This window comes from Stegostoma tigrinum, chromosome 10 (assembly GCF_030684315.1).
Source record: "Stegostoma tigrinum isolate sSteTig4 chromosome 10, sSteTig4.hap1, whole genome shotgun sequence".
In the NCBI taxonomy this organism is placed as follows: Eukaryota; Metazoa; Chordata; class Chondrichthyes; order Orectolobiformes; family Stegostomatidae; genus Stegostoma; species Stegostoma tigrinum.
In genome coordinates, this window is record NC_081363.1 from 45488035 (window position 1) to 45512826 (window position 24792).

The window sequence follows — 24792 nt, forward strand, 5'->3', positions numbered from 1 at the left end:
TAGTGTTACCTTGTCCCAGAAAACTGATGACCTTCACTGCCTGACTGTACCGATATTAAGGAGAGTTTGTTGTGCTGTTTTGCTCCTTAATACTCTTACAGATCCAAACTGGAAATGACACTAATCACCATTATGGACCAGACAATATAAATTCCAAGTGGAGTAGAATAACATCGCTTCATCGGAGGCTCTGCTGATGATGTCACCTAGCATGCTGACATAATGTCTGAAAGAGAACAAGCCAGTTTGGCGAGTAAATCAACAGCCTCGGAACATGGAATTGTACAGGCCCTTCGGCACGTGATGTAATGCTGAACATGATGCCGGATTGAACTAATTCCTTCTGCCTACTCTTGGTTCATCTCCCTCCATTCTTTACGTATTCATGTGCTTATCTAAAAGTCCCTTAAATGGCCGTATCCTATATGCCTCCACCACCAACCCTGCCAGCCCATTCTAGATTCTGACCGCTCTGTGGAAAAAATACTTTCACCTCACATCTCCTTTGAACTCCCCCCTTTAACCTTAAATGCATGCCCCCTAGTTTTAGGCATGTTAACTCAGGGGATGGTCAGAATCTCTTTCCCAATCAGTGTATCTCATAATTTTGTAGACTTCTATCAAGTCTTTTCTCAGCCTCCACTGCTCCACAGAAGACAACCCAGGTTTTTCCAGCTTCTCCTTAGAGCTTTACCCTCTAATACAGGCAGCATCTTGGTAAACTTCTTCTGTACCCTCTCCAGAGCCTCCACATCCTTCCCATAATGCCACAGTCAGAATTGAACACAATACTTGTGGCCTAACCAACGTCTTATAAAGCTGCAGCGTGATATCCTGACTCTTGTGCTCAGTCCCTGATCAATAAGGCAAGCGTGCCATACGCTTTTTTATCACCCTATCTGTTTGCATGGCCACTTTCAGCGAGCTATGATGATTGTATTAAATATGAAAAGCGGTTGATTTGCGAAATATTAAATTCCCATTCTCAAAATAAGGATATAGAAGGAAATAGTTCAGCAGTAAAGAAAATAAGTTAACATCTCTTTCATGTTAAATGTGACAAATAATCTTTGCCATATCCAGTATGGAAATGGACAGTTGTCATCTAAAAGTGAAATACTGTAATATCTAAAACAATTTAGCATTAATCTGTTTCTAACAAAGAGCATCTAGAACCAGAACTATTGAAAATGTAGATATGGTACAGAATTGAGAGGCTCTGGAATTAACTTCAACTTCTTAATGGATAGGGCAGAAACTGTCAGCATTTAAATTTGGATAGATGGAAGAATGAAAACACAGTAATGACTTAATGCAAACATTCTTAGAATATTTGCTTGGCAGCAGACAAAGGAGTATCAAAATGGGCTTGCATGTGATTGCAGTTGTACGCTAGTTAGTTACATATGTTCTCTACCATTTGTCACACAAGCCCTCCGTTGTAAATACAATTTGTACAAACAGCTAAGAGGTGGCCAATAATTGTGGTCAATAATTGTGGTTTTGTCGGTGCTATGCACATATTGAGGAATTTTAGAAATGCAGTGTTCAGTCAATAAGCTTTCTTTTAAAACATGATTTTTTTTTTCTCTCCACAGTGGATAAATACAAGAATTGTACAGCAGAAAGTGTAAGAAATGATGCTGCTAAAGGCACGGATCCACTTATTAATCTGGATGGTAAGTAATAGCCATGCTTAATCATAGTTTACTTTTAAGAGGAAGAAAGAAAATCAGAGTAATTGTATGGGTTTTCCATATTAACCAAAAAGTTGCAGAGAAGTTGAATGTTACTGTTGACAGGCAATTTCCAAATACTATAGAAGCCTATCAATATCAGGAGGCAATAATCATTATTGGATTCATATTACCTCTTCTGTACTATAGAAAAAAATTAAGAATGTACTATTTAGGCAATCACGGTTGTAAACTTGTATTATTCATAATTATAAAGTTGTATTGGCACAGAATGAAATTATTTTGCTCATTTAGCCCATACTGGCAAGCACGTAGGGAGCTGAGGATAGTTATAAGCCATCAACCTCTGAGCAAGCTTTTGCTACACTGCTGTACCATAGAAGGCTGGAGAACCTGGGCATTGATCCCGCAACCTCTCGTATACTAAGTGACAACCTATCATTGAGCTAACTCTCCTTCTGCCTTCCATCCGCTTCACTGGGTTGTTGAGGCATGACTTTTTCTATTTGTTAGTATGATGATTAGAAGATCGCTTCTCAGTTTCTTGTGTTTCCCAGAAAGTGATTACTTAGGCCAATCAACTTTGGCTTGTTACCAGAGGTTAAAAGCATATCTTAAGTTTGTTATGTTGCCGTCCTTTCATTGATGCAAAATAATGTTGGATGCTCACTAATATAAAAGTTGTGGCATAGCTCAGGAGTTAGGGCCAAGAATACTCCTAGGTTTATCTAAGCTAATTATGACTCCTGTCACTGCATGCCACTGAGACTAAATCAGTTGTATAGAATTGTCTGGTGTACATCTGTAATACAGAAGTGTCGTGGTCTTTGTGAAACCTTTTAAATCTTTGTAATCTTCATAACACTAAACAGACCTTTCCTGCTTACTGTCATTAAAAATTAGCTGCATGTGCACATTACCATGCAGATATCCAAACATACCAAGAGCTCAGTTTACTGATTCATTTATCAGGGCAGTGACCTGACCAATCGGGCAACCTGCCTCGTTTAAAATCTAAACAAATTCTGGCAGTTAACTATAAATTGCCATTATCTGTTGTATTCTCCGTGGCAGCACCTTCAAGACCACTTGCCGATCAATCAGCAGTCTCCTATCACACAGTATAAAGGTTAGCTTTTCTTGGTATTCTTGCAAATTGTCCCAATGAATGTATGATCCAAAACTTCAACAACATGTCATTCTTTCATGGTACTTGAAATCTGTGCTACCAAATCTATTAATAAAAGCTATTGAGCCTTAGACAAGCATTGATTTTTGACTCCATCTGCTATATGTAAATAGTATATACATAGTATGCGAGTGGTCAATAAACATTTGACACTTGCCGTTTCAATGGAAATTCATAAATCATTTTAAACCCAACTTCGACTTTATATGTAGAACCCAACCTACTTCAACCCATTTGAATCACTGCTCGTAAATCTGTCTCTGTTGAGAATCTGTTGTTCCATTTAGCATAGACCATTCTACATCAGATGTATCAACAATATTCTATATTGCAAAACATTATATGGTTTCCATACTTTGTATAATTGTCACTGATGGATTGGATGCATGACAGTTTTATTTATTTCATCAATATCACCAACAGGGTAATGAAACGTCTGCAGAACAACAGCGAACCAGCTCGGCGAGTCATCCAACAACATCAATATCACTGCTGCAATAATTTCCTCACCATTATGTTTCTGGATTCTCAGAGAAACATATACCCTGCAGAGGGTGCTATTACAACCACTAGAATTACATTGAATTCTGCCATGTTTTCAAACTGTTTAAAGCGTTGAGTCAAAGTAAAATAGCTTTTTTTGGTGACTTTGAATTTTAGAAATTGGATTAGCCCAAATGTACATTTTTAAAAACTTTTAACTGATTTCAGTTCCATAACATTGTTTTCTATTGCAGTGAACAACCCTGACTTTAAGGCTGGTGTGATGGCATTAGCTAATCTTTTACAAATCCAGCGCCATGATGACTACCTCGTAATGTTGAAGGTAAGCATAATGAGCTTTGCCAGTGCCCTTTAAGAGTGTTTCTTGGCAACTTGCATAAAGTACATTTTTGTAGTAAAGAAAATATTTAGTAATTAATATGCTAATTTCCCAAGATACTTAATGAAGTAAATGTATCTCATTATGTAAAATGCAAAAACTGCAGTTAATAGAACTGAGATCAACACAGAGAATGCTCAAAGATCTATGAAGTGAATAACAGTAATTTTTGGGGTTTAGACTATTTCTGAGGCCTGAAAGACGTGTAAGGGAAGCAACAGATATTTCAAGTAGCAAGAAAATGAATGGATTCACTGATCAGCAAACTGCTATATGGAGAATTTATCAAATGTCAAGTGAGATAACGAAAATACAGTCAAACAAAGGTGTGCAAACAGCTGGAATGCATAAAAGAAGCAATGTATAAAAGATAATGGAGAAGCTCACTTGAAAATTGGAACATGATGGAAGGGCGATGTACATGCAGAAATTCTTAATAGTAGAAAAGGCTAAAAACCTAGTTGCTTGTTAGTCCCAAAAAAAGTCTAATATACTAGGTACAGTAGGTAAAGGTAAAGTCGCCAAAATCCCAGAGGACCATAAAGCTGCTGTCTCATTACAAAGAGATGACAGATGGTGGTTTAACCTGAAGGCCACCTCTTCTCAGGCAAGGTGCGAGGTTGTGAAAGTGGAACCTTCATGGTAATCTTGGCCAATGCAGGCATTGATCCCACATTGTTGCTGTCATTCTACACTACAAATCAGCCCTTCCATCCAACTGAGTTAACCAACCCCTCCCTCAGTCAGTAATTGATGATTGGAAAGGCAGTCTAATAACTTAGAGACAAAGGAGGGTTTTCAAGGAGGTTTTGGTGCTGAGGTAAAGCGGTATGTGGTCAGCAAACATACTAAAACTGCAGCATTTTCAGGTTTGGCTGTTAAGGGATAGCATATAGAAGAGAAATAAGAGGGAGCCAAGTTTGGATCATTAGGGGACACAGGAGGTAACAGTGAAAGTAGGAAGGAAAACATTGCAGTTCATTTTTTGACTACTACTTGGCAGTGAATAATGGAACTGGGCTAATGCAAACAGATCCAGCTATAAGATGTGAAAAGCATTGGGGGAGGCTAGTGCGGTCAGTCATGTGAAAGGCTACTGACAGGTTGAGGAGGCATATTTTACGTGTTTAATATGAGAGAGAGGATGTCGTTTGTGACTTTGAGTCATTTCAGTCCTATGACAAGTGTAGAAACCTGATGAAATTTATTCAAGTATACAGTTATTGTAGGGTTCTTGTGATATTGTGGTAGTGCCCATATGTCTGAATCAGGAGACCTGGTTTCAAGTCCCACCTACAGAAATGTTCAATAGAGCAGCTTGATTAGATAGTGCCCAAATATAAAGATGAGAGAGATGGACACAGGTGCGGAAGACGACACCATGTTCATGGACTTGGGAGAGGTAAGGGAAGTTAGGGGTATGGCATTTAGTTTAACATGATGTTGTGGGTTAAGGACTGGTTAAATGCAGCAGAAAGCGGGTAGGTAGCCTCTGAGGAGAAAGAAAGCTAAACTGCATCACTTGACATAGGAACCAGGAACAGAAACTTGGTAGTCAGTAGTTTAGTGGTAAATGAGCTTCGCATTGGTAATGCTGGAGGGCGGAAGAAGGCTATTGTAAGTGGAGAAAAAAATGGGAGTTTATTTTAGGTTCCTGATTTGACTCTTGAATACTGAGCAGTTTTGGCAGTGGAGAACAGGACCTGGGGATGCTTTGTGAGAGCAGCCAGACCTGATTGTGAGTGGCTAAACCAGTTGTGTTGAAATTAATTTGAAGGGCATATTATCTGGGTGAATACTGGAGGTATAGAGGACGGAAGCGATTATCATTGGAAAACAACACAAAAATGTGATCAGCATTGGCTGTACTTGTGATTAAAACTGAAAGAAGCGAGGCCAGAGTCCGGAATAGAGCTATAAATAATGATAAGGAACCTTGAATGGAGGGAGTAAAGAACCTGAGAACTTGGTGAATTGAAATGGAGATTGAAACCACCTAGGATGAGAAGTAACTAGGTTCTGAGGCTGGGGGTGAGAAAGCAATGAATGTTTCTAATGAGAACTTTTATGGTACTTGATCTGCTCATTGTGTTCTGTAATGTGATACTCGTTCAAATCTTCTGCATAAATCTCAAAGTTAGGGGTTGGTGACTATACACCATCAATTGCTTAGAATCAATTACTTAAGATGAACCTTTCAGTTGTGTTTTTCATTCTTTCCTGCTGTTCTGCCTCTTGCGACTGGTACTGCTGTCAGTGTGCCTCGTTCAACTCTGGGACCTTGGGTTAATGTTCACTCCTCACATATGCTGCTGCCACTACCTTATTTGTGAACAGTGATGAGTTGAAGTGCTGAATATGAAAACATGATTTAGCAACTGGTACTTCAAGAGCCACTCCAGTTGGAATAATAAATGTAAATTGTCGTGTACTTTTTGAATTACTAGTTGATATAGCACTTTTTCAAATGTACTTGTGCCCATATTTTGAAGCAAATGTATCAGCAGAAATTTTCTAGTAGGAAGAAAAGTATTTTGTCTGCTGCTACAGGACGCGTAAGATATCTGTTCTCCCTAATATTTAATTTTGGTTAGAACATCATTTGATTTTAGCCAACTATTGTATCTGTACTTTCACTATGGCCAACTAAAAATCCCTCAAGACATTGGTCTTAAAAAAAAACAGATGTAAGCACTGAAATGCACAACTAATTTCTAAAATTGTAAACAATGGGACTAAAATCTTCCCAGCAGAGTTATAAATCAAACCAGTTTGTGAAATTGATTCCATATGTTAAGCAATGAAATATGCAAGTTCTTTTGTGAACAGTATGATTTACCTTCTGATGTAGATACAATTGGCAATAAGGAAATGCTTCTCAGTAGGATAAGAAATTTGTTGTGATTCCAACCTTTGAATTTGGAGCCAGGGATGTTTAATTTTGTTTTTGTTTTACTGCCTTCATGTGTCTTTGAAATTTTGATTTTAGGCCATTCGCATTTTGGTACAAGAACGATTAAGCCCGGAGGCTATTGCAAAAGCAAACCGGTCAAAGGAGGTAAACAATAATTTCTAAAGCTATTTGAGATGTAAATTATGAGTATATTGTGCTGTTTCAGGCTTTGATTTGTTTTGTTGATACAGTTGAATCAAATATGCAATTAGGTGAATCTTTTGTTACTCAAGTCTGGCTTGACATTGAAGGATTGTTGGTTTAAAACAGATTAAAAAAAGAAATGACGTTACTCGGTACAGACAGAAAACCAGAAAAGCAAAGTTTGAGCTAGCTTAACCACTTTTCTTTTGTATCTGTTTATAGACATATGCATTATACCACATGCTAACAAGTTGTCAAAAGCCAGGTGTAACATGTCAGAAGCAAAGTTAGTCTTTAATGATGGAGGGACACCAGAGCAGTTAGTTTTATAGCTTTCAAGAAGCTTGTGCTGGAAAGAAAGCCTGTGTTTTACCTGGAGTACCCAAGATATGAAAAAAATAAATTATTTGATATGCAGTGAAATTCTCACAAAGTTTGTCTGCCTTTGAAACATGCTGTATAAAAGGAACAAAATGACTGACTAGGTTCTCTATAGACCACCTCATCAAAATAAAAAGGTCAATATGCTAAATGGAAAGAGAAAAAGTGTGTGCAGAGAAAGCCTGTATACTGGGCCCTTTAGTAAACTTCGATAGATCTCATTGCTAAATTTGCAAATTTATTCAAGTCTAGTTACTTTGAATGACTCATCAATGGGCATTGGATCCTGTTACAGTTGCCAGAGAACAACCTCATTAAGTTGTCCAGTTAGGGTGAAGGAAGAACACAGCAATGATGCGTCTATCCTTTTATGATTATAGGAATTTGTTTTTTTGCATTTTCTTAGCACTTTGCCCAATTTTTGCAGATTAATCTGCGTTGTCCCTTATTGTGCCAGCTATTTGACTTTGATTCATATCTATCAAACAAAGCAGACAAATCTATAAAATGAATTACATTTTAACTACTTAACTTCATTGGGGAAAATGTTAGAAAAGTAGTGTCGGGTTTGTCATGGAGTCTGTTTTCAGGTATTGAAAACCAAGGTATTCTTCCTAAATATCTAATTTTAACATTTATGTTGGTGTGTGTGACTGTGTTTAATATTTAAAAATTTATTTGACAGTAGATACACATGAAGGCTCTGGTTAGGTTTTATTTAGAATACCCAGCACTATATCTCAGGAATGCTTCAGTGCTGTTAACTGAAATTGGAAATTTTGGAACTGAAATGAATAAAGTTTTGTTCAGCAAGTTTGGCAAAACAAGCTCAGAGCTGAATGGCAGCCATGTTCCTAATTTGACAAATGCCTATAAATTATACTAGTCATAACTCTATTACATTCATTTTATTAACCCAGTGCTAAAGGGCTATAGGCTCTTCAGATCTTCATTGGAAATATGTGTGACATTCACTTCTCCATCAACTTTCTCAGAGACATTTCTTTTCAGGCTGCATGTAGTAACATTGCAAATGCAGCAGGTAGATACTTTTTATGAGCCTGTTCAAATATGTTATTGATACACCTCTGGAGCAGATGGGTCTTGAACGCAAGCCAGAGGTAGGGTTATTGCCATTCCGCCACGAAACCTGTATTTGCGGAAGATACCCTTGTTAGGAAACCCCTGTCCTGTTTTTAATGGCATATTCTGGGTATAGTGTGCATTGCAATTTGTTAGTCACTAACAATTGATAAAATCTGGTCTCTGATTACCACTGATTTGCTTTCCAACTGGAGCTGATCAAAACACTGAGGTGGCACGGTGGCTCAGTGGTTAGCATACTGCCTCACTGTGCCAGCAACCTGCATTCAGTTCCAGCTTCGGGCAGCTGTCTGTGTGGAGTTTGCACGTTGCCCCCATGTCTGAGTGGGTCTCCCCCGGGTGCTCCAGTTTCCTCCCACAGTCCAAAGATGTGCCGCTTGTGTGGATTGGCCATGTTAAATTGCTGATAGTGTCTAGGGATGTGTAGGTTAAGCGGATTAGCCGTGGGAAATTCAGGGTTACAGGGATAAGTTAGGGGTGTGAGTCTGGGTAGGATACACTTCAGTGAGTCTGTGTGGACTTGTTGGACTGAATGGACTGTTTCCACACTGTAGGCATTCTACGATTTCATGTCAACGATATTTGTGCCAAGGAGAGAGAGTGCAGGAAACTAGGATTAAGCAGAGTCCACTTGATGGTAATGGGATGGTTTGAGTCCTACTAAACTGACTGTCTCTAAATAGATACTACAGGATTCTCAAGGGTTACAGCAGCATGCTGATAGTACTGTATTTAAACACTCCTCTGTACTGATTTTATGTGCCCAACTGACAGCAGAAACTGCTCATGTGCAAAGATGCCAGGGATGTTTCCTGGTCAATGTTCCACAATAAGTGTTTTCTCAAACTCTCTCAGTTCATAATTGTTTTCCCTTCCATCAGTTTAAGGTAGTGCTCACCTTCCTCTTCCCTAATTTATATAATAGTATACTACCTTGTGTTCACTGTGCAAGATGTTTCCAAATTCTTTTATCTCTCCTTCCAAACCAGCACTTCAAGCTACTTTCACTCTTTCCTTCCCACCAGAATCTATTTCTTTATCTCCTTTTATGATTATCAATATCCTGTTTGGGCCCTTAATTTCTTCGATCCTGAATGAATCTAATGGCTAATGTAGGGGAACAGGTTCTTGTCTGCTTTCTGTGCCATATCTGTGTTCTTAGGTCCCTGCCTATGCTAAAGAAAGTCACATCCTAGACAGTAGAAGCTATATAATAGTGAGCAGACAGAAACCTGTCGTCATGCAGTAATCACTTGATGAAAGAGAAACTGGTGAAGAACAGTGTGGTTCTTGCTGTGCTGACTTTTGTCAGCAAATACATACCAGATTCTCAAGCATTCATTGTCAGCATGAAGCACTGCCAGCTGGCATGTTGCCATGTATTTTTTTGACCTGTGGATTAGTATGTGCTCTCAGATTAATTATCCTGAAATGTTAACTTTTATGTTTAAGAGTCAACTCTGCTTGGAGCATAAAGTTCAAAATGACTACATCATACCAATACTTATAAGACATTTATTTTTGCAGTTTATGGTTAACTAATGCTGTATAGAATATTTATTTCTAATGACGGCTTGTAGAAGTGTTGATCTATTTGCTGTGTCCAGCTAACCATAAGATACAGCTTCTATTGAAATGAAAGTGAAGCAGGGAAGCAGTTCAGTTCTAGTGAATGGCTGTGGCTCAGTTATAAAATTTCTTTGGGTATTTAATGTAAACTTTGTTTAATAATTCAGATATTTTCTTAAAAATCCTAACATTTCATTTTGAAGGTGATTCTTATTTCTAAAGTTGAAAGCCATGTCTTTTATATTTTGTTAATACATTTTGCTAGTACAGTATAGCACAGTAGCAGGCCCTTCAGCCCATCAAGCCTGTGCTGATATACAGTTTTATTTTATTTTTCAGGGCTTATCTGTATCTCTAGAGAAACATCTACTTGGCTTTGATACTGGAGGTAAGTAGAATAACGTTGAAATGAAAAACTTATAATGCGAGGTTTGTGTACATTCTGTAATTCCTACATATAAATGTCATTAACACAGAGGAAGGCTGTGTAGCTCATCATAATTTAGAAATGCGGGTGTTGGACTTGGGTGGGCGAGGTCAGAAATCACCTCACACTGGTTAATTTGGAAACACAAGTTTTTGAAATCTTATTCCTCCTTTATGTGTTAGTGAGAGAGGTAGGATCAGGTGACATTTTAGGTCAGACAATGTATGTAAGGCGTCAGGCTTGGTTTAGAATCTGTTTTTCCTTTAGAGTCAGACTGGTTTTATTTCTAATGAAGGAACTTCTAAAACACCACATTGATTGATTGTCTATGAATTGTGTGCTTTTTGAACAAAATAGAATGTATCTGCAAATACAGACTCCCCTTTAGATTCGTGTTTTCGGGGGGGGCGGTGTGCGTGTGCGCGCGCGAGGGCAACGGCATGTGCGCGCGACGGGGGTAGGGCGACGGCATTTGCGCGCGAGGTGGGGGCGGAGTGAAGGGAGGGGCTGTGTGGAAGGCCGAGCAAAAGGAGTGTGTGGGTGGGGGGGAGTGGAGCGCGGAGGAAGAGAGGGCATGTGTGGCAGGGAGAGTGTGTGTGCAGGAGGCTGGGAGAGCATGTGTGGGAGGGAGAGCGAAGGGAGGCTGGGAGAGCGAAGGGAGGCTGTGTATGGGGGTGGAGAGAGTGTGTTGGGGTGGGTGTGCGTGGGATGGTGTGCCACTGTGTGGGAGGGGTGTGTGGTGGGAAGGGAGAGTGCATGTGTGTGTTGGGGGGGGCGGGGGAGAGTGACGGGAGGCTCAGTGTGTGGGGGAGGGAGCGTGAAGGGTGTGTGTGTGTGTGTGAGTGAGTGAGTGAGAGAGATAACAGGAATGCAGCGGAGAGAGAGAGAGTGTGAGTGTGTGTGTGTGTGTGTGTGTGTGCGCGCGCGCAACAACAACATCGAGTTGACGAGCCCAGCCTGGTGGCCAAGCTTGGTACCTGCCAGGACGGCCTCATCCAGGATCTTGGGTTCATGTGGCACTACAGGTGACCCCACCACACTATACACTATCTCTCACACACACTCATTCACATAAGCACACGCATACATACACATCCTCTCTCATACACACAGTCTGACTCGCTCCCTCGCTCACTCACTCATTCGTATATGCACCGTCCCTTCCCACACCTGTTACCTCTATGCTGATAAAACCTATAGTTCTCGTATGATCGTGACTTCAAATGAATTTGAGGATTCATATATACATATTAATCAATGAAAGCCTTCTAACTGGTTAAAGACTTAACAGCATCTTGGGTTTGTTTAGTACGTCCTCATCATTGGTGTGATGCTTTGATCTTTTTCTTAGATGAACCTAGCTCATCATAGTGCTAGCTGTTTGCTGAGCAGGCTTGTTAGTCCCGTTGCGCAGTTCTATCCCTGTAGCCCTACATATGTGTTTCTTAAAACCTTACATGACTATCCAACATCCTTTTAAAATAATTTTCTCTGCTTCTACCATCACCCTCTTAAATAGAGATTTCTAGGTCATTTATCATTTAAATTAAAAACTTTGTTTTTAACTACTTTGCAAATCTGTTTTTGTTTTGCATACTGATATAGGTTTCAGTATGTCTCTCCATGTTGCCTGGTGGCAGAAGATTCATTGAAGTGGCTCGGTTCATCCCTGCTGCACCCATTATCTCTTGTCATAATCAATATAATAATTTTCCCCTCCCTTGTACGAAAGGGCCCACTCACCCTACACATACTCTTGCACACAGTCACTCAGCAGCTGAGCCTTGGGATACACTGCTTCTCACGCCTGTCAGATGAGACATGATCCTTGTGTATTTTGAACCCTTATCGCTTGCATTTCCATTCCATCTCATCTCTCATAATAAAAGCATTATTTGAGTTCTCAACTACCAAGTTTAGTTCTACGAAATAAATTATTAAGAGACATTGATTTTGTTGCCCTTTAAAGGTGGCAAAAGATGTGGTTATTGAAAATGTATAATGGGAGCTACTAAAAACCAAACGTATATATGTAAACCGAATTACTTGGAATCGTACAGTCTTTCTGGAACATAAGGGTGTAATTTCAGGCTATGTCCCATTGTCTGAATTGAAAAAAACAGAACACATTACAAAATTAAAATTACAATCATTCACTTTCCAGGCAATGTTTCCATACTTATGATTTTATAATTCATGTGTTTATAATTCAGTGTTTTAAAGAAATACTTGAGAATTACGTTACTAGGTTATTACAGGATTTATTCAGTATTGTTATTGTAATTTCTGGTTTCTACATCAAACAATGCTTTAAGTAATTAAAATACCAGGGATTATTTGAAGTTAAATCTCTGTTCAGTTTTTTCGAACTGCACTGATGTTCAACTTTTCTGTGAGCAGTAATCCTAATGCCACATGCCTGTTTTATTTCCTTATTTTCCCATTTAGTTAACCTCCAATCTAAGCTATTTAAATTTAGCATGGTCTCCGTTATGTCACTGTTAGTTCATTCAAAGCCTTACAATCTTGTTTGTTTTTAGAAAGTTTCTTCTCTATCGTAAGTTTTTCTTTAGCATTCAGTCTTCTATCATAGAGATAATCTACATTTCTTCAAGGAAACATTAAAAAGACCGGGAGTAGAAATAGGTCATTGGACCCTCCAAACTTGCAGTGTCATTCAGTAAAGTCATCGTTAATTTGTCTGAATTCCATATTCCCATCATCCCTGTTGCCTTTAATATCTTTGTCTAAAAGGAAGCTATCTATCTCTGCCGTAAAAATATTTAATGACCCTCCCTCCACCGCCTTCTGAGGTGGAGAGTTCCATGGCTACTTCCCCCTCAATTTCTCCCTCTCTATTCTGAAAACTGACACCTAGTTGATGTATCCAAAACAAGAACTATCCCTTCCACGTCCATGTCAACACTATTTAGGATCTATAGGTATCAATCAAGTGACCCCCCTCACCTTTCTAAACTCCAATAAAAACAAGTCCAGCCTGTCCGACCTTTCCTCGTGAGACAATCTACTTATTTTAAGTATCTATGTAGTAAACCTCCTCTGTATTGTTTCTAAAATATTTGCATCCTTATTCAATGGAGAGCGAAGTTGCTTGCAGTGTTCAAGATGTGGTCTTATCAATGCCCTATATAATTGAAGCACAACATCCTTACATTTCAGAAGGATGGCATCCCATTAGCCATAATCACTTGCTGTACCTGTATGTTTATCTTTTTGTGACTCGTACAGTAGAGCACCCTCTGTATTTTGGAATTCTGATGTACTACTTCTTCATTTAAATAATACTGATTTTTACATTCTTTGTGCCAAAGTGAACAATTTCATTTTCTGTTATTTATACTTCATCAGTCCAATTAATTACCTATTCATTTAACCTTTGTTAATCTGATTTTGCTTCCCATGTGGTGTAAGGAGTATGATTTATATATTTGAGTTTAGATTTTTGAATTTGAACAACTGACATATGGGTTTTCTGTGTGTCGAAGGAGTTTAATGATTAAGTTATTAGTACTTCTGTAGCCGTGGTGATCTGTTTTTACATGTTGAGGGAAAGACTTTCTGCTGATTGCCGGTTTTGTTTGCTTGTAAAATTCTCCCAATGTAAACAGTTGTGTGTTAGGGTTAGTTTGGAAAGATCAGGGAATTTTTTTCTCCTATTGATTAAGGAAACATCCATAGCTTGGGGATTTATTTTTGTTTTAGTTCAGGCAATCTGTAGGAGTCATGGATGAAGCTGCATGTGAAAAGCAGTTGCTCCTGACAAACACAGAAATGAGTTAGAATTGTCAAAAATAGATGATTTCATTGTAAGGAGTTCGCAACAGTACAGACCAATTTGGTTAAACTCAGTTGTGTGAAGGCTGTAGGAAGAGGCAAGAAATTGAAGCCGTAGCAAATTCAAACCATATGTGGGATAGAGAAAGCAATTCTGAGTACTGTGGGCATTAATTGGATTGTATTTTATTACTGTTTTGAAAGCTTTAAATGTGTACTTATGTAAATGGTTTGGTTTCTTTTATCTTCATTTCTTTTGCATAATATATTGTTAAAACCAAATCTGCAAAATTGTATGCTTATGTTTCTGTGTAAGCTCATGTTGAAAGCTAGATTTCAATCTGGGATCAGTCCTGGTATACATGGAAGAGTGCAGCAAGGGCTGTTATATCTTTTATATATAATAGTCATATCAGTTTATCAACACTATTATTCAGTGCCTTCAGGTAGCTACAGGCCATATGTTTGGTTAATTCAGTGCAAAATCTACTGCCATTTACATTATACATCTGCATTTGTTCTTTGAAGAAACTGACTGTAATTGTCAGGTTCGTGTACTAGGAGAAATTTAAACCCTAGAATTAGTTGGTTTACCTTGCTATGTGTTAGCAACTTGGTCCCATTCTGTGACCATTACATCTGTTCCAGTCATTTAAATTGACTTTTAAATTGCTTGATTCCATTGTTAACCATTAGTGAATTTGCCAGATTATCATCAGTTTGGAAATAACAAATTGAATTGATTTTAACAGATGCCACCTTGAATGAGGCTGCAAGAGTTCTCCGATTACTGCATATAGAGGAACTACGAGATCTTCAGACCAAGATTAATGAAGCCATTGTAGCCGTTCAGTCAATAATAGCTGATCCCAAAACTGATCACAGGCTAGGAAAGGTTGGAAGATGATTAAAAGATTGAAGTTGGAACTTTGTAATCTGTATTTTGAAACTCAAAGAAATTGACAGAAGGAAATAACTTTTGAGTCCTGGTGATCAAGTAGTTTATTAGTGGCAAATTGTTCACTAAAGTGGAAATAAATAATAAAACTTGTGAAATTACAAGATTTGTTTCTTGAATTTTATTGTTAAATTGGAAGAAAGTTACAACAGTGTGGTTACAAGAGTATTGTCAAATTACACACATTCCAGGTAATGTACATGCTTCACAATAGGACATAGCAAAAGTACAAAAGTAAACTGTTCAAATTGTTAAATTTATAGATTATGCTGTGCAAGAAAAATGCATGGAAAAGCACTACAATATGTGATGTAAAATGAAACATTCAAAACAAGTTTGGGAGCAGGTTCATTTAATAAATGTTTTTATGGTCTTGTGGTTTTACTATCTAGTGCTAGTCAACATTTTTAGATATTTTAGTGAATATTTTAATTGGAGAAGCTGAACAATAAATACTGTTTTCTATGGTAGGCTGTAGGGAATCCTAGATTGAGCCAGTTGAAAATTTTGTTATGGAAATGGCTGTTTCACTGTCCCCACCTGGAGAAGCAGTTTAGAAATAAAAACAGGATTATTTTTAACATGCGTAATTTAGTGTTTGAAAGGCATGATAGAATCACAAACTCTGCATTGTGGCTAAATTAATGAAATAATTGGAGGGTTAGATTTTTTTAAACCTATCTGCCAGTTCTTATTCAACAATTTAAAAGAGAAGATGTGTTTATACTAAATTACCTGGTTAAACATTTTTGTGGCTTCAGTTTTTTAAATCATGCCTTAAGAATATTTGATAGCAATAGACTAGGAGGAAGCACTTTGTATAACTGTAATATGGAATCAGTAGTGCAGATCAGTGTCAGATTTTGCTATAATTGTTTGTAGTAGACATTGTTTGCAATTTTAAAATATAACTGAAGTCTTTAGAGGATATATATATATATATATATATTCCTCCATATCATTTGTTCCTAATTCCTGGCTCAATATAAAATTGAAGCTATCGATACTAACCAACATTATGGAGTAAATGGGGCAGCAACTTCTGGCATCTTCACATATGCAATAAAACATCAAAATCATGAAGTTCCTATCTGATTTGCCTTGTTCTCAATAGCTTTGTAACACTTGTATCTCTCATACGCTAATGAAACACATGAAAGGTGAGAAGTTGCAGTGCTTGCCGAATAGATAAACTGAAAAATGTTCAGTGAATTTACTATTCTAATTTGCACTACCTAGTTTGGATTTCATGCCTCATTTGTTAGAGAGACAAGGTGTTGCTTGTCTTGCTTTTTACAAGTATGGATTTCTTGGAGACGGTGCTGTTTGGTTTCACTGTCATAATTGTAAATTGATGTGCAAAAATCCACTAAAATTCTGGACAGCTTCAGTGTGATGAACAGTGAACACTGTTCTTAGTGACACATGTCATTTAAACTGTTATTACTGGGCAGAATACCTTGCGATAAAGTGTCTCATCTAGAATTCTGATTTGTGTTTAGTAAGAATCAATTCTGCGTTATAAAGTGTGTCTGGAGTAAGTGAGACTTTTTTTTTTAAAAGCAGGTACTATTGTTAAATTTCAACCTCTTCCCCACACCCCATTTAGGATATTTTAATAGCATTTGTGATTTTTTTTAAAAAGCAATATTAAATATATAATTGATATTCTTTTATACCCCGACTCTTCCTAATCTATAAGATAAAGTTTGGATGCCTGTTTCAAAATACTACGACCATTTCCTAACTCTTGATCATTCTGTACCTTTTAATTTGAAAAAAAATCAACTAGATTATTTGGAGGCATTTTTTCCTGCTACATTTCATCTTCATTTGGTGCCCAGATCTTGTTGAAAATGCTGCTTGTCTGAAGTCCAGTTTGTGAACTGTTCTTTAGAATTAAGAACTGCTGAGAAGGCTCATAGTCTTAGTTACAGTAACTCATCATCACTATGGCTAGTTACCTGTTATATAAGTGGCTATTATTTACTTGTGACAGGAATACTGCATCAGAACAATTTGAAGAAAAAATTTACATGAGGCAAAACCTCACAATGGCATTATCTGCATTGAACTAATTGACTGCTAAATAGGCCTGTATTTGGGAGATGTACAGTAAATCAGTAAATGCATCTGTGTGCCAACTTTAAGGGAAAAAAAGTTTAATTTTGATTATTTTTAGCAATCTTTATAAATTTAAAATCATTTTACATCATAGTTTGGCAATTTTAACTGCTTTTGAAAATAAGCCCAGGTCAAATACAATTTACTACAGGCATTATTCATTGCCTGCAATAGTTCAGTATGTCCACCTGATAGTTTGGGTTTTGTCTGTAATGTGTCTCAGAGACCTGAAATGTGTTAGGCTGGTTACAAGTGATTTTGAGCAGTTGTTGCTTGACTGATAATACACAATAAGAAAACCAGTATTGCCTTACTTTGATACATTGACATTTAATGTGGAACAATCTTTGGTACAACTTGTAGCATCACTGTGGTTGCGAGTTTTGGTTAAAGAAATATTTTCAGACTAACGAGGACTGGTTTTATTTTGTTGGACTAAAGTAGATTCATTGATGATTCATATGTATCTGTTGTTTGACAAAGATAACAATTACAGCAATACCTGACTGAATAACTGAATCTTGCTAAGTTTGACACTAATTCAGGTGTAGAGTCTGAAAGTCGTGATTGCTTACAGTTGTTTGAAGCTCACTGACAAATACTACTGAAATAAGTGCAGTAATTTTTGGATGATGGGGCAAGAAATTGAAACATTTGGTCAACCTTTAAAGAATACAGCCAGGCCTCAGGTTGTGAACAGGTTCTGTTCTGGAGTCCATTCGCAAGGTGATTTCTTTGCAAATTAGAACACGTTGCAGGACATTGTAAAGTGACTGTTCGTAAGTACTGGAGGCATTCATATGGCACCCTTGTATGGGATCACATTTGTAAATATGACCATTTGTAAGTTAGATGTTTGTAAATCAGGGGCCCTTGTACCACCACCTATTAAATCATCTCTGGAGTACTTTATTGCAGCAACATAAATTTGTGCTTTTTCTTCACTGCATTGTATACTTGTTATGTATCCATCACAGAAAATTTATGCTTGTGTTCTTTAAATTTAAGAATAAGCAACTGGGTGTTCATACCAGTCAGAGACTGTGTCCACTGTAGCAATCAAAAGGCAGCACAGTAGTGTTTTCTTCAAAGTCATGAGGTATGGAAGCTCTGACCAAAAAAATGTAGTTACCATGTAACATTTTCAGTCCCCACTAACAATGGGAGGAAAAATACAGACCAATCCATGCAGCATTGTGCTCCAACAGAAACCACCTCTTCCTCCAAATGTAATATGCTGAAATACAGTTGTCATTCCCAGCACATTCATTATTTTCTTCCTGCTAGGAGAGGAAAGAAAGGTCAGTTAAAGAAAGTGAGCAAATATTCTGAATGGTGATGCTAAAATAGACCAAACTGTCTTGTTGAATTTAAGTTGATAGTTCAGTTTTTCTTATTTGAGAATATTACCTTGCTAGTTCTCAAACTCAATCTGCTAAAGAATTTGGTTATTCCATATTTCTTTTATTTAAGAATTCTATTGACAGAATAGAGAAATTCATGGTGAAATCATTGAAAAGTGGCCATAGCTTGAGCATGGATGCAGAAATGAAATGAAATAGATGGGTTGAAGTTAAGGAATTAAAGGGTGTTGGATGATTATTTTAAAAAGGATGTCACACAAGGATATGCGTAAATGACAGGACGCTTTTTAAACAGAGACGCCCAGGTCTGCTTGTAAATCAGTGAGTATATTTCTCCATTTAGGAATTATTCTGGACTTTTATTCCTCCTACCACGTATTAATGTCACACTCAACCATTGTATGTTATGAATGCCACGCTCTTGCCAATATTGTCTGTCCATATTTTCTGATGCCTCTACATCCTCATCACAAAGCATTACCAAGTCTTGTATCATCTGAAAACTTGAAAATATTACAATTGCCCACCACATTCCAAAGCATGAGTATAGATTGTGAAAAGCTAGAGCCCAAGCACTGATCTTTGTTCTACTCCCTTTATCACTGTGTTAATTTCAGAATGACCCATTTATTCCTACTCTCTGCTTTTGTTAACCTCAGTCTATTCCATTTTCTCCACCTCCAATCGCATGCATTTTAATTTTGTTTAAATCGCCCCCTGTGGGACTTCACCAAAAACCTTCTGAAAATCCAAATCTACTACATCCAATTGGTCCCCTTTTGAGTCTGCTAGTAACAACCTCAAAAATAATTTTGCCAAACATGTTTTCCCTATATAAATCCATGTTGAATCTGCCCAATTACTTCCAAAATGTCATTTTGATCGTCCTTTTAAGAGCCTGATGTTAATTGTATGAAAAATACTAAAATCCAACAGAACCATAGTTCCTGGCTTTCGGTTACCCACTATCTATTCTTAAACAGTGGGGTTGCATTTCCAACCTTGCTATCTGCTTGCATCCTTGTAGAGTTAATAGCACTTTGAAAGACAGTCACCATCGTCTCTTTCAACATGAAGATGAAGGTCATGGCATTGTGGGGATTTATCAACTTTTAGTCCCAAAACAACTTTCCAATACAACATTTTTACTATTAATAATTTCTTTCAGCTCCATGTTCTCACCAGACCCTTAGATCTTCATCTGAGAAGACAAAGGACTGAGTTTGCTTCTCCATTATTTCTTTTTCCTAGTCTAAATTCTCCTCACTGTCTCTTGTCTTTCCTAATCTTTTAATATTTACGTAAGTATGAAGGCGCTTACAACCTGTTTAGGTTTCTTGCTATTTTATTCTGTTTTCTCTATCAATTTCTTGGTCCTCTTTTGCTGAATTCTAAAGTTCTCCCAATCCTCACACTTGTCCTTTGATCAGGTGAAAAGAAAGGCTAAGGCTATTAGAAGGGTTTTGGCCCGAAACATTGACTTTCCCACTTCTCTGCTGTCTGACCTGCTGTGTTTGTCCAGCTTTATGTTTATTGACTCCGACTTCCACCACCTGCAGACCTTACTATCTCCCAGGCTTAGAGTGATCTGTAACTGCTTTTGTCAGCTGGGATTCTCTCAATTTTCCTTTTGGGTACTTGTCACCTTAAAGGAATGTACTTTTTCTTTTGAAACCCAAGCATTGATTCTTTAAGTACTAGCTCTTGCACATGCATTTTTTGATTTCAACCAGAACTACCTTTATAATTTACCTCCTTTGGATTTAAAACCCTAGTTTCAGATTGAAATACATCTTTTTCAAACTTAATGGAACATTCTGTCATGCTAATTATTTCCTAAAGGGTATTTTACACATGACAGCCATTTCTCAATGGATAACAGTAGATCAAAAACAGCCCTAGTTGGTTTCTCAACATATGGTCGCAGAAAATACACACACATTCCAAGAAATTTATCTACACAACATAGGGTGAATTTACTGAACATCAAACTATAAGTAGTCTCATGATTATTGCATTCCCCTCGCTTGCACCTCTAATTTTCTAAATTAGATCATGCCGTACATTACCACGACTGATTAGTGAGCTGTAAACCTCTCCTATCAATACTTATTGCTTAAAAGCTACATTTGAAAAATTCAAGATAATAAAATGTGAGGCTGGATGAACACAGCAGGCCAAGCAGCATCTCAGGAGCACAAAAGCTGACGTTTCGGGCCTAGACCCTTCATCAGAGAGGGTCTAGGCCCGAAACGTCAGCTTTTGTGCTCCTGAGATGCTGCTTGGCCTGCTGTGTTCATCCAGCCTCACATTTTATTATCTTGGAATCTGCAGTTCCCATTATCTCTCTCTCATTTGAAAAATTCAGCTTGTCATTGTGCAGTTGGTTGGGACACCAGAAGTCCCCCTCTGTTCTTTTGAATAATTCCATGAAATATTTTAGATTCATTTGAGCAAGAGGTAGCATCTTGCTGTATATCCTCATCTTGCAATAAGTGTTCCTTCTGTACTGCACTGGTGTGTTTGGCTATGTTGTGTCTTCATTGGGACTGTGAGGTTTGAATCCATGACCGTCTACTAACATATTCTATCAGGTTATTAGATCATTAAAGACTAGCTTTAAAAACACTTTGCACAAACTATACACGTTCTAATTCAGGTAGTGTTGTTACGAGCAAAAATTGAGCCCTTAAATACATTAAGGTTAAAGTTTTTTTTTAAATTTTAAAGTTCTTGGGTTTTGAGTATAAGAGGCTAGAGTAAATCAAAGAATGTTAATGTGATCTGCACCAACAGATCTTTGAATATGCAATAGCAGTAGAAAGCAGCTACAACTTTAAGACATCTTTGAGCTATGGAAATTGCTTTAGAGCACAGTGCTTCAAGGGAGAATAATATCACAAAGCATACACTTCTTTGCAATTTAAAATTCCTATTCCCTAGTAACAATCTTCCAACTTCATATCCTCTTACCATGCGGACAACTAGGGTAGGCTACAGTTATGCCGTACAGATGTGATCGCTGATTAGGTAGGTATTCGTCGGTAATTTGATTATTATCTTTGGATACAACAATAATTCCATCTCTGAAAGGAAAGAAATAGAATCAGCACTTCTGGTTCAATGTTTGAAGCAACTAGGAAGGGAAAAAGATTGTTGTGGATGGCAAAACTAGTCTCCAGACAGCGGTTTATTTAAGGGCTTCCAACAGGTCAACCTTTTTCCCAGTGAACTACTCAATAGATTTTGCTTGAAGTTGCTATCATATTTGTTATGTATAGCATTTCCTGTTTCTATTTATTTTGTTTTGGTCCTTAAAAAGCACTATCCCCCATTATTACATTGCTGTGGCTTCTAGCTTCCCTATCCCACTCTACATCTGACCTGCACTGTCCTAGGCTCTCTGCTCTCCCAGGGCTATGCTGTTGTATTACTGTCCTGAGCAGTTCTCCAGCACTGGAAGCAGCACCTGGAGATTTGTGGCCTATTTTGAGGTATGACAACAAGAAGCTTTGACTGTCACAAAGTAACACAAAGGACAGTTTTTGTTTCTTTATTCATCCATGGGATGAGGGTTTTGCTGGCTAGGTAGCATTCATTGTCCATCACTAACTGCCCAGAGGGCAGTTGAGTCAACCACATTGCTGTAGGTCTGGAGACATGTAGGGCAGACCAGGTACGGATGGCAGTCTCCTTCCCAAAAGGACGTTAGTGAACCAGATGGGTTTTCCGCCAACAGTCGGCAATGGATTCATGGTCATCATTAGAATTTTAATTCCACCATCTGCTGTGGTGTGATTTAAACCTAGTCCCCAGAACATTACCTCGGTCTCTGGATTAACGGTCTAGCAATAATACCGCTAAACCATCACCTCCTCTAAATGGGATAGATTCTGTGATGGCTGCCACAGAAATTATTCACGGCTTTTGGGGTGGAGTGCGAGCTGAGTGCCACAGCAGAGGCTGGTAAGCAGCTGGGTTTTGGAAGATATGTATCCAGGAAGGGGTGGGGGTCTCATCTCGGGAGCCTCCCCTAATGCATAAAGATTATCCATCTATTGAGGGACAACCTTTCCTTCAAGCCTTTTCCTATCCAGGCTGCTCGAGGGGGGGAAAAAAATATGGCCTGACACTCAGTCAATATTATGGTGTGGGTCGTGTATTTTTCTGGTTAGTAAGCTTGCTAAAATGTCTGTTGACCTTTGATTATTCATTTAAATAGGGCACAAAGGCTGCCAATTTTGATATCTTGCTCACCCTCGTTTATTATGGGAATAGGACCTATGGATGGTGGGCTAGCCATCTAATGAACTTGATTATTCCCCATACTCAGGCTGAAAAATGTAGGCCACAGTTCCCCTAAATGTTGCTCTTACCTTCTCCAATCTGTGTAGTAGAAGTGATTTGCATAAGCAACAACACTAAAGGGATAGTTTAGACCACGTTGCACCACATGTCTTCCTGTACCATCAGAAAGTATGCACTCTAGATGTTTGGTTCCTTTTTGTCCCAGTCATCAATGAAAGCAAGAAGAAAGATCATTAATATTCAACAGCAAATTCTCAATTATTTAATCCCTACAGTGAGGAAACAGGCCCTTGGGCCCAACAAGTCCACACCAACTCTCACAGCATCCCACCCAGACCCACCCCCTCCCCCCTCCTTAACACATCCCTGGCAAATTAGTATGGCTAATCCACCTACCCTGCACATTTTTGGATTGTTGAAGGAAACTCTCGCAGGTACAGGGAGAATGTGCAAACTCCACACAGTTGCTGGAGAGTGGAATCGAACCCGGGTCCGTGGTGCTGTGAGGCAGCAGTGCTAACCACTGAGCCACCACGTTGCTCCAATTTCATTAGTGTATGCCTTCAGCAGTTCGGAGTAAGGGTCACTCGACCTGAAACATTAACTCTGATTTTTTCTTCAGAGATGCTACCAGACCTACTGAGCTTTTCCAGCAACTTCTGTTTTTGCCTTCTATTTTGTTTCATTCTTTAGCTTTAAAGCCAACTAACTTGATCCTTTAAAATGTTTCCTTGAATAAAGTATGCTTAGCCTGTGAAACATACCAGCATCAGCCCAACATAGTTGCAAGGAGAAAGGGTCAAATGTCAGCCCATTGGGCAATCCAATGTCGTTTTTAACCAACACCCTTCTGTTAGTTCCATCTACACGAGAAGTCTCAATTTTAGGATCTTCACGATTCCAATCTGTCCAGTAAAGATTGCTGAAGGTAAAGCAGAAGACGACAAGAATTAATATAAACAAGGCTGTGTATCTAATCTAAAGGCAATGGGAGCCTGTCTACCATTTACAAAATAGACCATTGTCCTAATTGAGGCTATCTTAAAGGAAAGATTTGCTGGTCCCAGGTTTTGTTTTTAAATTCTCTGTACTTTGCTATTAGTCAATTAATATGTGTATTTCAATTTTCTGCTATGTAAATTTTCTCCATTCAGTATAAGCATTTTAGGTGTACAGTATGGTGTGGTGCCAACATCTGGGCAACATGCTGCCATAAGACAGATGGTTTACAGATATTAGCATGTTGGAAAAACCCCATTGTTTGCTTTATGACTTGTAAAAGCTATGTAGAATCATATTGTTTGCATGTGCTATTTATGTTTAATTGAAAAGAAAGCATGTCAGATATTTAAAAATTGTTATTCTAGAAAATTCTTAAGTTGTAAAAGTTTGATATCTTTATGTGCAACCTACCCATTAAGCGAGTCCACTGCAATTGCTCTGGGATTTACCAGATCAGTATTAACAAGAACTCGTCGTTCGGATCCATCCATTTTAGCAACTTCTATCTTATCCAATCCACTGTCAGTCCAAAACATGTTTCTGTGGAGGTAGTCTATGGTTAGTCCTTCAGGACTAATCAGGTCTAAAAAGTTAGAGCAGAAACACAAAAAAATGGGCCATACAGATTATTCAGTATCCATCTGATAATTTACTACAGTAATTAGGCAGTACAACTGCAGTTATGAGTTGGATTTTATACAGTGGTGGGTTCTCCCACACTCTGGCATTTTGCACAGTAGCCATTTAATGTTCATTGGACACTAATGGCTTGAGGTAAGATTTTTGCCACTCATCTGGGGAGTGGGAGTGGAATATCCCAGCAGCTGCCTGTCATTCTCAGAGGAGCACCACGAGAAACTCTTAGTCCCTAACACAAATCACTGCTGGAGCTGA

General features: G+C 38.2%; 2 protein-coding genes across 4 annotated transcripts in view; one reads left to right on the forward strand and one right to left on the reverse strand.

The window, feature by feature from the left end:
• The window catches only part of rtraf (RNA transcription, translation and transport factor), a 28463-nt gene extending 13259 nt beyond the window's left edge, over positions 1–15204 (forward strand). For both annotated transcript variants that reach the window (XM_048538341.2, XM_048538340.2), the window contains exons 4-8: positions 1599–1679; positions 3624–3712; positions 6759–6827; positions 10260–10308; positions 14895–15204. In XM_048538341.2, coding sequence (XP_048394298.1) covers positions 1599–1679; positions 3624–3712; positions 6759–6827; positions 10260–10308; positions 14895–15049 — 443 coding nt within the window. In that variant the 3' untranslated portion in view covers positions 15050–15204. The remainder of the gene's footprint in view (positions 1–1598; positions 1680–3623; positions 3713–6758; positions 6828–10259; positions 10309–14894) is intronic.
• A 2334-nt stretch (positions 15205–17538) lies between these two features.
• Positions 17539–24792, reverse strand: part of nid2a (nidogen 2a (osteonidogen)) — a 102981-nt gene continuing 95727 nt past the window's right edge. Inside the window, exons 33-37 of one of the 2 annotated variants that reach the window (XM_048538334.2) lie at positions 24310–24481; positions 23661–23818; positions 22965–23088; positions 21562–21674; positions 17539–18504 (exon numbers count right to left, since the gene is read on the reverse strand). In XM_048538334.2, coding sequence (XP_048394291.2) covers positions 18494–18504; positions 21562–21674; positions 22965–23088; positions 23661–23818; positions 24310–24481 — 578 coding nt within the window. In that variant the 3' untranslated portion in view covers positions 17539–18493. Of the gene's footprint in view, positions 18508–21561; positions 21675–22964; positions 23089–23660; positions 23819–24309; positions 24482–24792 lie in introns of both variants that reach the window. The other variant, XM_048538333.2, reaches the window with a different exon arrangement.